The sequence below is a fragment of the Saccopteryx leptura genome, chromosome 7 (genome assembly GCF_036850995.1).
Source record: "Saccopteryx leptura isolate mSacLep1 chromosome 7, mSacLep1_pri_phased_curated, whole genome shotgun sequence".
Lineage (NCBI taxonomy): Eukaryota > Metazoa > Chordata > Mammalia > Chiroptera > Emballonuridae > Saccopteryx > Saccopteryx leptura.
In genome coordinates, this window is record NC_089509.1 from 87,120,126 (window position 1) to 87,133,382 (window position 13,257).

Consider the following 13,257-nt stretch of genomic DNA (forward strand, 5'->3'; position numbering starts at 1 on the left):
GTTAAGGTCTGAACACCTCTGGGGGCTTGCAGACTTACCCAGAACTTTACAAGTGTTGAATCCCTGGACTGTGGGGTACCTGGACCAAAAGAGCTAAGGAGGAAGCCAGGCTGGATGACAAGGGCCAGATCCTGAAGAACCCTTTGTCAGGTTCCCCACAATCCTTTCTAGAATGGCTTATTATGATTCCCAGCTCCATTTTAGATCACATTGCAATATTTTTTCAACCAACATCATATGCTTATACTATACTGTGATATATATTGCCTGTAGGCCTGACCTGTGGTGGTGCACTGGATAAAGTGTCAACCTGGAAAGGCTGAGGTTGCCGGTTCAAAACCCTGGGCTTGCCTGGTCAAGGCACATATGGGGAGTTGATGCTTCCTGCTCCTCCCCCTTCTCTCTCTCTCTCTCTCTCTCTCTCTCTCTCTCCTCCCTCTCTAAATGAATAAATAAAAAAATCTTTTAAAAAAAAAATATATATATATATATTTTTTTTGTTTTTGTTTTTTTTGTTTTTTGCCTGTAGGTTGAAGGAGCATTTACCCAAGGCATGGGATTTTATACCACAGAAGAACTGAAATACTCCCCAGAAGGCGTGCTTTATTCTCGGAGTCCAGATGACTACAAAATCCCCACTGTCACTCAAATACCAGAAGAGTTCTATGTCACCCTTGTGCGTTCCCGAAATCCCATCGCCATCTACTCATCCAAGGTAAGAACTCAAGACCTCTCTATCGGTCTGCTAGGGCTACCATAACAAAATACCAGATGCGATGACTTAAACAACAGAGATTATTTGCTCACAGTTCTGGAGGCTGGAAGTCGGAGATCAAGGTCTTATCTCTGCAGAGTCTTCTCTTTGGCTTGCAACGGCCACCTTCCTGCTGTGTCCTCACATGATCACCCTCTGTGCACACACGTCTGATGTCTCTGTGTGTGTCCTAATTTCTTTTTCCTATAAGAAACCCTAAAGGCTTCATTTTCACTAAATGACCACTCTAAAGACACCTCCAAATACTAAGATACTGAGGTACCAGGACTAGGATTTCAACAGATGAATTGGAGGGGAGCACAGTTCATCCCATAGCCACCAACTCCGTCAAAATATAATAAAACCTCCCCCTGAATTTGCTTATTCTTTGGAACTGCAGCTCCCAAAGGGAGATGGGAAAAGAAAAGCAAACTCACCGTAGAGTGGCGCTCACTGCCTTCAGCAGCGCAAGTAGCATCTTCACTCTTGAGAGTGATCATGAAACATATTCATCACCCAGCACCTTCTCTGCGCCCTCCCTGCATGTCCTCCAGACTCCAGTCTTTCTTACTCATGCAGCCTCTCCCCACAACCCACCCAAGTCAAAATGGGCTTTCAGACAAGTTTCTCGCTGAGGATTGATTTTCTCTGAGGTGTTAGTAACCACTGATAACCACTGATACAAAGTGTTGACCTATGCTCCCTGGAAACCATGGGGTCAAACTGGCCCATATAGACTTATGGCAAAGATTCTCAAATACAAGTCTACAAAAAACACAACTTCTCCAACTTAAGTGCTGTTCTGAACCCACATCTGACCAGACAGATGGCAATCTAACCTCAGGTTTTCAGGGAATTACCTCTCTTTCTCAGGAGTGGGTCAATGTAGGGAGGAAGGTGAGACTTTCCACATGAATGGCCCCATCTCCACTTCTGCACCAGACTTTGTCCAGGGATTTCTCTAAAGACTGTTTTGACAAAATCCTACCTCTCGGGGTCTAGCTGTCTCCCTCCCAGTTCTGCTCCACACAGGGCACGAGACCGCCCTGCTCTCTCCCTCCTCCTCACCTCAGAGGGAACCCACCTTCTGCCAGCTCCACCTTTTCCTCCACATTTGCTTCAGAGTAAAAAGTTTATCGGCTTTGGGTCCTTTGTCCCATCTCTCTACTAAGGCCCTAGACACAGACCAAGGACCAGAATACTTTGAAGGAAGAAAGAAGAAAAATCAGTACAAGCAGCATTGGTGAATTATTCAAAATATAATGCCTCCCACACTGGTCATTCAAATCATCCAACACAGGCCTGAGGAGTGAGCATATATGAGAACTTCAACATCCCACCCTCCAGAGGCAACCACCTCACTGTCCTTCGAGCTCAGTTACAACAATTGACGCCCCTTTGTTGTGGTTTGGGTTAAACACAAATGGTCTAGAACAGCAATTTTCCACTGGTGTGCTACAAGAACTTCTAAAATATGCAGTACCTGCCTATTTGGTCAGGAGCGCTGCAGCAAGAAGTTAGTGAAATAGTCAAGTATTGCTTTTTTTTTTTTTTCTTTTTTGAGAGAGAGGAAGGAAACAAGAGAGAGAGAGAGAAATAGAGAAAGAGAAGCATCAACTCTTTGTTTCACTCTTTGTTTGCTTCTCACATGTGCTCTGACGGGCTCCAACCTGCACCTTCAGGGTCGAGCTGGTGCCCTTGGAATGGAGCCGGCAAACATGAAACTCCATGACAACTTTTTATCCACTGCACCATTGTCCAGATCATAGGTATTGCATGTTTTAAGAATTCTTGCTGCACATTGGTTGAAAATTGCTGATTTAAAAGTTGTTGGAGTACTAGAGGGCACCAAGTCGTTTAATCTTTTGACCTGGTCAGAGGTACAGACATTTCTAGCTGCCCCGCTGTCCTGGTGTCCTGGGCGTTTTCATTAACTACTCCGAAGAGGACCGGCGCCCACCCCTGCACAGGTCGGCATGGAGGCTCAGATTCTGGCGACTCAGATGCACTCAATTCTGAGGGTTCTAAAGCCAGAAGTGTGTGCCTGAGAGAGAGAGAGAGAGAGAGAGAGAGAGAGAAAGAGAGAGAGAGTGTGTGTGCGTACATGTGAACACAAATTAGTAGTCCTAAATGAACCATGCATTTCTGAAATGAACCATGCCTTTCTGATGGCCTTTGCCCTCCTCTCAGGGACTGGGCGAGGCTGGAATGTTCATGGGATCCTCCGTGTTTTTCGCCATCCGTGATGCAGTGACTGCTGCCCGAAGAGAGAGGGGGCTGGCCAAGTCCTTCACCCTAAATAGCCCAGCAACTGCTGAGTCCATTAGGATGGCTTGTGGGGATCAGTTTACTGACATGGTAAGTGAGGTGAGGAGAGGCTCCTGTTGGAATCCCCCTCACATGGGTTTTCACTTCTTGGTCTGAATTGGATAACTGTGACAACATTAGAGAGCAGGTTCATTTTGTCTAGTGAAAAATCTCATATTTCCTCCACTTGCTACTTCCTGTATGTCTCGAAGCAACTGCAAAGTGAGGGAACCTCTTCAAATGACGGGTTGATTCTTTCCAGCCCCACAGAGAAGCACACTCACTTGGGTCCATGTTAATCGCACATGGGCCTGGTAGGTCATTTCTTTAAACATTTGATCGAAACGGAGTTGATGTATTTAATTACCTTAATAGTCAAATTAGATTAAATAGATATCTAATTTGGTCAATTATTCAGAAAGTGTCTGTTACACACACTAATAAAAATAATTTAAATGAAACTATCACTATGCACACAGTAAAAGAACATAATTCCACTGTCCAGCTGCTAAAGATGCGTCTAGAAGTTCCACCGGAGACTCTTCCTCTATTCACTGCTCACTGCAGCCCTCGATGAGTCTGTATAAATTTAGGTTGCACTCTGTGCCTTTGAAGTTACACAGCTTCTGAATAAGATGCATTTTATCCCAAACATTAGTTTATGAGAATGTGGAGATTTATGACTCAAGGTTTTAAAGAAATAAGAAAATTATATAATTTGGGTAAGAATAAAGTGGACATTGACTTGTTCCTTTTTAAAAATCTTTTTTTTTTTAATTACAACATTTTTCATATAACAACAATTTTTTTCAACAAAAAAGAATTTATTTCCCTGAAAGAAGCAGAAGGTCTGGAGCCCAGGGCGGCCCAGTGACGCCATGAGGGACCCAGGCTGCTTCCATGTTCCTGCTCCACTCCCCCTGGGTGTGGCTCCCGGCTCCTGGTTACAGGAGGCTGGCTGCACCTCAGGGGTCATGACCGGGTTCCAGGCCCGATAAAGGGGCAGGGACAAGAGACTCTCCATTTTAATGGCACTGAATTGTAGAAGCTTTTATTTTATTGCAATGATTAAACAGATTTTCTTCTTTGACCTATTTAATAAGTTTTTTGTTTTGTTTTGTTTTATTTTTTTAGTTACAGTTAACATTCAATATTATATCAGTGTACAGTGCAGTGTACAGCAGAGTGGTTAGACATTTATGACTTACAAAGTGGTCCTCAGATGAAACTAGATGTAATAACTAGAACATACATAGTTATTACAGCACTACTGACTATGGTCCCTATGCTCTACTTTACATCCCCATGACTATTTTGTAACTGCCAGTTTGTACACCTTAATCCCCTCCCCTTTTTCACCCATCCCCCACACCTCATCCCATCTAAGCCATCACTTTGTTCTCTGCACCTGTGAGTCCGTTTCTATTTTGTTTGTTCAATATAACAACATTTTTTGAAAACTATCTTCCTTCTTTGATTTTTTTCAGATTCCCAGAGATGACCCTTCGACATTTACACCTTGGTCCATCCGTGTGTCTTAATCTTATGTTTTCCTTGGAAAATAAGAGTTAATGATTGACCTTAAATTTTTCAAACCACAGCAGTCTCATAAATTGGCTCTCAAACATCAAGGCTAATTTTAGCATCTTTTAATTATTCTCTGTAATTTTGATCACTTCATGATCATATTTTAGGATGCAAATTTTCACCAAAAGGTATAATAAAGAATCAAAATTCTTCTTTTCATTTGCATTATATTGAAGATCTGCAGCATCATGGGGGTCTCATCTTAGTCTATTTGGAACTATAACAATATATCTTAGACTACATAACTTATAGAATACACACACATTTACTTCTCACAGTTCTAAAGACCAGGAAGTCTAAGATCAAGTTGCCAGCAGATTTGGTGTCTGGTGAGAACCTGCTTCCTGGTTCACAGACTGCAATGCTCTGACTGTGCCCTGATTTGGAGCAAGGGCAAGGGAGCTCTCTAGGGTCTCTTTTATAAGGATACTGATCCCATAGATGAGGACTTTGTCCTCACTATCTAATTGCCTCCCCAATGCCCCACCTCCTAATACTATCACCTTGGGAGTTAAGAGTTAATATATGAATATGGGAAGGGCACAAAAAATCAGACTGCAGCATTCTGCTCCTAGCCCCCCCAAATTCAGGTCTTTGTATGTAGGCAAATAGCTCTCCAACTGTGAACCTAGGAAATGAAACATGTCATGTGCTTCCAAAATACTGTACATAGTGGGACAAGCATAAGATACACATTCGCATTCCAAAAGGAGAAATAGGATAGTAGAAAGGAATTGCAAGTCCCAAGCAAGTTCAGATTCTTAAGGCTTGATGACATTCTTCTCTGGCCAGATGTGCTGTCCTCCAGGCCCAGTCCTCATACTCACCCAGACCCAGGGCAGGAGGGGGTTCGGCAACTCATTTGGCACTCCTGCCCTCCTCTACACTCAAATGTCAAACTTTCTCCATGCCCCATTGTCACCCCGAAGGACCAAGCTTTCCTCCAGATTCACAGTTCTCAGGGTGCAAATTTCCAGAAACTAGAGAGGACTCACAAACCCAACTGCCACCTGGCCCAGCAGAGGTAGAACGATTAGAGCTGGGAGGGGAGGGAAGAGGGCTCATAGTCAAAAAGGTTGAGAGTGGAGGGTCTGAAGTGGACATTTAATGACCAAACCAAGAGCCTTAAACCTGTCCCACTCTCAGGATCTCACCTTTGTTTCATGTGCAGCTTTTGAAGAACTCACAACCAGGGACATGGAAGTAGTGGCCAGTACTTTTCCATTTACATCAGCAAGCAGGATTTGTCACTGTGTTCTCCAGAAATAGGTTTGACTGAGTTGTGGGGGAGGGCAGTGTCATTTTCAAATATTCTGTCATAGAGTAACAAGGTTCTTTGATGTAACTAACTCATAGGACCTTTCTTATACAAATGAACAAACTCCTGAGTCAATAGATGGGAGTTTCTCCCGTCCCCCAGTACAGTCCATTTAAAAGTGAAGAAATTCAGTCTTCCCTTTTCACTAAAGAGAAAAAGAAAGCCGTGGTTGTGTGCTTCCAATGCCTGATAAAATCTGAGAGAAACACTGGGCAGAGACAGGATCCTACCTTCTTACTGTAGTCAACCCTTTGCTCGTTCTGCCGTGAGTGATTTTTAGACCCTGGGGTTTCTGAAGGAGAGAAAACCCCAGGACTTCAGTCCTCACCTCCAGCCCACGCAGCAAAGCAGTAACATTTCTATTTCATGTGTCCACACTCATAAGAGTTCATTCAAATAAAAGTTTCCCTGGTTGAAACAAGTTTGAAAACATTATTTTTATTAATTGAATTTATTAGGATGACATTGGTTCAGAAAACCTCACAGGTTTCCAGGGTACAACTCAATAAACACCATCTGCACACCACATCGTATACCCTTCGGCCCAAGCAAAGTCTCTTTCCATCCTCACATTTCTCCCTTTTTGCCCACCTCCACCTACCACTTATCCCCCTTTCCTTCCGGCCATCGGCACACTGTTGTCTAGGCCCATGTGCTATGCGTGTAGGTGTTTTGGGTAATCCAGTTATCCAGTTCCCTCACTCCCCTGCCCTCTGACAGCTGCGTCTGTTCCATGTGCTTATGTCTGTTTCTATTTGTCCATCAGTTTACTTTGTTCATTTGATTCCACATGTAAGTGAGATCATATGGTATTTGTCTTTCTCTCATCAGCTTATTTCACTTAGCATAATAATTTCCAGGTCCATCTATGTTGTCACAGAAGGTTAGATTGTCTTCTTTTTTACAGCCGCATAGTATTTCATTGTGTCAATGCACCATAGCTTTTTTATCCTCTCATCTATTGATGGGCACTTGAGCTCTTTCCAAATCTTGACTATTGTAAGTAATGCAGCAACAAATATAGAGGTGAATATATTTTTTGAATTAATGTTTTGGGATTCTTAGAACATATTCACAGAAATAGGGTCACTAGCTAATAGGCAGTTCCATTTTTAATTTTTTGAGGAAACTCCATATTTTTTTCCATAGCGGTGCATGAGTCTGCATTCCCACAATAGTGCATGAGCTTTCTCTTTTCTCCACATCATCACCAGCACTTGTTATTTGTTGATTTATTGATGATAGGCATTCTAACAGGTATAGGGTGGTATCTCATTGTGGTTTTAATTTGCACCTCTGGTGATTTATAATGTTGAACATTTTTTCATCTGTCTATTGGCCATCTGGATGTCTTCTTTGGATTGTTCATCTTCCTGGTGTTGAGTGTATACATTCTTTAGGAATTTTGGATATTAACTTCCTATTGGATTATCATTGGTGAATATGTTCTCCCATTGAGTGGGTTGTCTTTTCATTTTATTGATGGTTTCCTTTGCTGGGCAAAAGCTCTTTAGTTTGATGTAGTTCCATTTGTTTATTTTTTGCTTTGTTTCCCTTGCCCAAGAAAATTTATTGGCAAAAATAATGCTACAAGAGATGTCTGAGATCTTACTGCCTATGTTTTCTTCTGGGATATTTATGGTTTTGTGACTTACATTTAAGTCTTTTATCCATTTTGAGAACTCTTGTGTATTGTGTAAGTTGGTGGTCAAGTTTCCCTGTTTTGCATGCACTTGTTTACTATTCCCAGAACCACTTACTGACCCTGCCTGCACTTCATTGTGGGCTCTGGCTCCTCTGTCGAAGATGAATGACCGTAAAGGCGTGGGTTTGTTTCTGGGCTCTCTGTTCCGTTCCAGTTTAAAAACATTCTTGAAAGTCGTCAAGGTCAGTATTCAATTTCCCAAAAACTAACATATTTAGTTCTTTTGATCCAAAGTACTTTTATGTTTTCTAACTTCAATACCATAATCTGATTTTAGAACTCTAAAACTACTCTTCTACATTAAATGCTTGTATTTTATGTTGACGCTGGAAGACATCTTCCTATAAATACTGTGAAACACCACGATCCATGTTCTTCGTTGGCATCGTTCCTGCTACTGTAAGTGGGAAGTGTGTGCTTTTGTGCTCACTGGTTTCCCTCTGTTAAGGGCAAAGGGAGATGTTGAGGAGACAGTGGATCCTTTAAAGCAGTCCCTGTATCTGTTTTTCCCTAAGTACAAGCAGCTATAAGAAGGACCTTCACCTCCACTCTCTCCTTCCTTAGCCTGTCCCTCCTCCATTCCCAGTTCTCACCGAATCAACTCCTACTCATCTTTCAGGCTTAGCTGTCCCTTCCTCAGGCCTTCCTCAACCTCCTTCCCCCAAACATATCTCTTCTCCATGTTCTATTCTTCTCACAATGGTAAATATTTAATCCGAAGTTAATTTTCTCTCTTATTAAGAATTAACCCCTTAGAGGAAGAAAACTTATAGATCTTGTTTTCCACTGTTTCCTTACCACTCAGCATACTGCCTGGTGCAAGGTGGGTGCTCAATATCTAGTGTGTGAGTGAATGAATGAATGAGTGAATGAGTGAATGAGTGAGGAGCAATGCCTTCTTCATTAAAGTGTTTTAGATAATCAGTCAAGCATTTATTAACCCCTGCGAAGAACAAATTGTCATTCATGCTGACCGCTGTGGGAGATACAACTAGCTATTCTAACCTCCAGGAGCATATTCCTTAATTGGAAAAATGAGACACAAACATCAAAAAGATTACCAACTAGTTTCCTGGTTGATTAAATGAAAAGTAAAAAAAAAAAAAAGTCATCATTTGCATCTGCAGGTGTTTTTGGCATTGAGGAAAAGGAGAGATGGGAGGCTTGATGTTGCTTTTTGATGGTAAAGAGGGAGGGAAGGTGATCACAGCAGGACAAGAACAGGGTTGTCCTTGCAGACTTGGAAGAGCCTCTTCAGTCACTCAACAAATATCTGTTAGGCATTTGCTATGTGGTAAGCACCATTCTAGGCTCAGGGATACAGAAATGTCCCTGCCCTCATGGAGCTTACATTCCAGTTGAGAAGGCACATAGGTGAATAAGGTACTACCATGTCAGGCGGTAATGAAAGCTACGAAGACAGTGAGACAGGGTGAAAGAAGAGAGCATGGCGGAGGTGTGACTTCAGAGTGAGTGATCAAGGAAGAGCTCAGACCCAAATAACAAGAAGGCACCAACCCTGCCAAAGTCTGAGAAAAAAATCAAGGCAGAATACATAACATGTACCAAGGCCTTGGGACAGGAAATTATTTAGCACATTCAAAAGACAGGGAAAGGGTCGGCCTTGGCCGGTTGGCTCAGCGGTAGAGCGTCGGCCTGGCATGCGGGAGTCCTGGGTTCGATTCCCTGCCAGGGCACACAGGAGAGGCGCCCATCTGCTTCTCCACCCCTCCCCCTCTCCTTCCTCTCTGTCTCTCTCTTCCCCTCCCGCAGTGAGGCTCCATTGGAGCAAAGATGGCTTGGGCGCTGGGGATGGCTCTGTGGCCTCTGCCTCAGGCACTAGAATGGCTCTGGATGCAACAGTGATGCCCCAGATGGGCAAAGCATCGCCCCCTGGTGGGCATTCCGGGTGGATCCCGGTCGGGCGCATGCGGGAGTCTGTCTGACTGCCTCCCCGTTTCCAGCGTTGGAAAAATGAAAAAAAAAAAAAAAAAAGAGAGAGAGACAGGGAAAGGTTCAATATGGCAGAGATTGTGAACAATGAAGATAGTGGCTGACGATGTGCTCAGAGAAGGGGTGGTGCCGACCCCAAGGGGCCTCCATGGAAAGCTTATGGGCTTTGCTAAATGTGATGGGAAGCCAGTAAATGGTGTCCAGTGGAGAAATGCCAGATAAATTAAGGCAGAAGAATGATGAGAAGAGTAGTTTGGCTGGAGCAGGAGTTGTTTGTAAAGAACAAAAGAGCCTGAGACCAGGAACAGGCCCAGATTTTGGAGGGCTTTCAACACTGGGCCAAGGAATTTGGTCCTCATGCTCTAGGCCTCAGAGAGCTACTGGGGTTAATTTTAGCAAAATTAGCTTATGCAAAAAAAAAAAAACAACTATCTGATCTGAGGCCCTCCCTATTCACAGCATCATCTCCAGCTTCTCCTCTCATAACCCTGTTGTGGATTTATTCAGCAATATTATAACACATATGAAACGCTCACATACACGCACAAACACATGCACACATGCATGAACACTCACCTCCAGTTACACGAAGATAGGTATGCCTGGCTCTTGTGTAACCAGAAAACAAAGCCGAATTCTGGGTTACCCGTCACCCTTAGAGCCAATAAAGAGAGACGAGGACCAGGAGGAATAAGCTGTGTCGTCAATTGCAACAACTGAGAAGGCAGGTGAGTCTCGTTCAAAAACCTGCCTTAATACTCGCCTGGTGCTGGTGGGGTTTATGGGATTCAGGAGCAAAAGGGAAAAAAAGAAAAAAGTCCATGTTGTTAGTTACATAACAACATGCAAAAGGCGGGGGTTCAGCTGCAGAAACATCTCCTCTGCAAAGTCTTCTGTGTAGCACAGACCCAATCAGCATGGTCCCACCTAGTGTCCTTGGTAAATCCTCAAGACAGCCACGGTCAGGTGTCTCCCAGGAACAGCTGGGACCTGGAGCCTCTGAGACCGTTTGCCTCTGGGAATTATGTGTGGAAAGACTCCCTGTTTTCTTAGGATACAAAGTAAAGATTTAAGATTGGTGAACTAAGGCCCTGGCTGGTTGCTCAGTGGTAGAGCGTTGGCCTGGCATGTGGAAGTCCCAGGTTCGATTTGTGGTCAGGACACACAGGAGAAGCAACAATCTGCTTCTCTACCCCTCCCCCCTTTTCTCTCTCTCTCATTTTCTTTCTCTCTCTCTCTCTCTCTCTCTCTCTTTTTTTCTCTCTTCCCCTTCTGCAGGCATGGCTCAGTTTGAGCAAGTTGGCCCTGGCTGCTGAGGATGGCTCCACAGCCTCACTTCAGGCCTTAAGTGGCTTGGTTGCCAAGCAACAAAGCAGCAGCCCCAGATGGGCAGAGCCTCACCCAGGAGGGGGCCTGCTGGTGGATCCCGGTCAGTAGGTTCACTGGGGCGCAGGCAGGAGTCTGTCTCTGCTTCCCTCTCACTTAGTAAAAAATAATTTTAAAAGAAGAATTGAACTAAATTTCTAAATAATTTACAGGCTTTAACTTTTCACAGTTAATCCTGTGGCAGGGCTTTTATAAAAAACTATTGTGATGTAAACTCCAGTAATTGTCAGGTCCCTCCCCAATGTAAGCTTTTCCTGACATTCTTATAAAGGTAAACTTTGTGCTTCATTTCAAAGTAAAAGCCAGGGAGCCATTAGGAGAGACTAGCAAGCAGATGATCTAGTTCCTAACCCTTACACATCCCCCATTCACTACAACGAAAAGTTACTATTGCTGAAGTCAAATATTTCAGTTTTGGGCTCCCCTATCATCTAGGCATTAGAATTATAAAGACAGTTGGAAGCTTCCCACTGCATTCGATTAGAAATGATTCTGGACTAGCTCTGTAATGAGAAGTCTGAAGCCAATTCTGGACCGAATGGGAAAGATCTTCCTTAGTTAGCCAGGTCAAGAGGGACACCCCGGTATTTGCTGTCTCTGCCCTGAGGCACTGTCACACAAAGAGCTTGCCTGAAGACAAAGAATTGACTCTAATGAAGGCATGCAAAGGCTCCAAACACTCATGAAGAAAGTATTGGGAACAGAGCGATCTTGTGTCCTCTGCCGAAACCAGACCAGCTGAGTGGCTATCTGCACCACCCACATGCAAGGCCAAGTCCCGGGCATTGCTTTAGTTGAAAGAATATGAACTGCTTGATTTTGTCTACAGATATCTAACTAGAGATAATCATAAGGATCAAAAACGATATTTTTATTTTTATCCAGGAACCTGTCTATACACTCACGGTTGATTTAATTCAGATCTTGGTTTTAGTTCCCACTTTGCTACTTACTTTCTGCATGGTACTGAGTTACTGATCTTAGCTGTCTGAACCTCTGTTTATTTATCTATAAAATGGTTGCCTTGACTAGATCACTATTTTCCAATGGACTAACCCTGCAGGTGAGGGAGAAAGAAGGGAGGGTATAGAGGGGCTGGGTGGATGCAACACCTCACTTTAGGGCACAGACTGGAATTATCCATATGCTTTCCTACGAGGAGACATTTCTGCAACTAGAATAAGATAAGAGCTGGGGAAAGTGGGAGATCTGCTTCTAGCTCTCTTTGAGAAGAAAGAAATCCATCCAGGATGTATTCCTGGGGCTAAGGCAGTGTACCTAGTGGGTTTAAGCTTAAATGGTTGTTTATGGTTTTTACACTGGAGCCCTGCCACTTCAAAGAAAACAAGAAGAGGTGGGGACTGTGTACAGCGCAAGCTCTGAAGTCAGGATTGGTGGGAGGCAGGGTGAGCACGAGGTGAGGGGCGGGGCCACACAGCCACCCTTGACTTAAAAGGCCGGGAAGCCAAGGAGTCTCCTCTTCCTGTCCGGCTCCCTGGGACTCTTAACTGCCAGCTTCCAGATAAGAAAGGATTTCAGAGCTTGGACCTAAATTCTTTGTGCTCAGTTCCGTGGCAGATGCCAAAAAACATTCCCAGCTAGAGTTGTAAGACGAAACCTATTTACAGGTGCAATGTCTTCCGTGTCCAGATCGGATGAGTTGGTTTTCTTTGTGAATGGAAGGAAGGTAAGTGTTGGGTGTTACCACCATGGCTTGAGCCAGATGGAAACTACTAACTTGAGAGGAGTCTTTGTGGCCCATTTGCGTTGAAGCCCCTTCCGTCAGGGACAAGAAGCCAGGGACTGGGAACCCATACTAATTGGGCCTGTTTCCCACTAAGCCGGGGCTCAGCCTCTGGGATGTGGGGAGGCAGTACAGCATGGGGTCCATTGCATGTGTCCTGGCTTCAATCCAGCACTGCCATTTACTGTGTGAACTTATGCAAGTTCCTTCTCCTCCCTGAGCCTCAGAGTACCCACCCTCAGAATCCACTTCCAATGGTGGCTGTCAAGATTAAAAGAGAGATGCCCCTTTCACTGATTAGGAATCCCATCAATGTTTGTAAATCACTTTACACTGAGCCTGATATACTGGAAGCACTTTATGTAGTATTATCTAGTAGCATATCTTTTTTTTTTTTTTTTTTGCAACAGATGGGAAGGGAGAGAGATGAGAAGCATCAACTCATAATTGCAGCGCTTTAGTTGTTCATTGATTGCTTCTCTTAAATGCCTTGACCTGAGGGC

The 13,257-nt window shown here is 43.8% G+C and overlaps 2 protein-coding genes across 3 annotated transcripts in view; both read left to right on the top strand.

Annotated features, from left to right (window-relative positions):
• Positions 1 to 4,817, top strand: part of LOC136378495 (aldehyde oxidase 4-like) — a 76,294-nt gene extending 71,477 nt beyond the window's left edge. The window contains exons 33-35 of the mRNA XM_066345490.1: positions 530 to 715; positions 2,945 to 3,112; positions 4,549 to 4,817. Coding sequence (XP_066201587.1) covers positions 530 to 715; positions 2,945 to 3,112; positions 4,549 to 4,602 — 408 coding nt within the window. The 3' untranslated portion in view covers positions 4,603 to 4,817. The remainder of the gene's footprint in view (positions 1 to 529; positions 716 to 2,944; positions 3,113 to 4,548) is intronic.
• Positions 4,818 to 12,491: 7,674 nt separating this feature from the next.
• The window catches only part of LOC136378840 (aldehyde oxidase 2), a 94,445-nt gene continuing 93,679 nt past the window's right edge, over positions 12,492 to 13,257 (top strand). For both annotated transcript variants that reach the window (XM_066346116.1, XM_066346117.1), the window contains exon 1: positions 12,492 to 12,697. In XM_066346116.1, the coding sequence (XP_066202213.1) occupies positions 12,644 to 12,697 (54 nt within the window). In that variant the 5' untranslated portion in view covers positions 12,492 to 12,643. The remainder of the gene's footprint in view (positions 12,698 to 13,257) is intronic.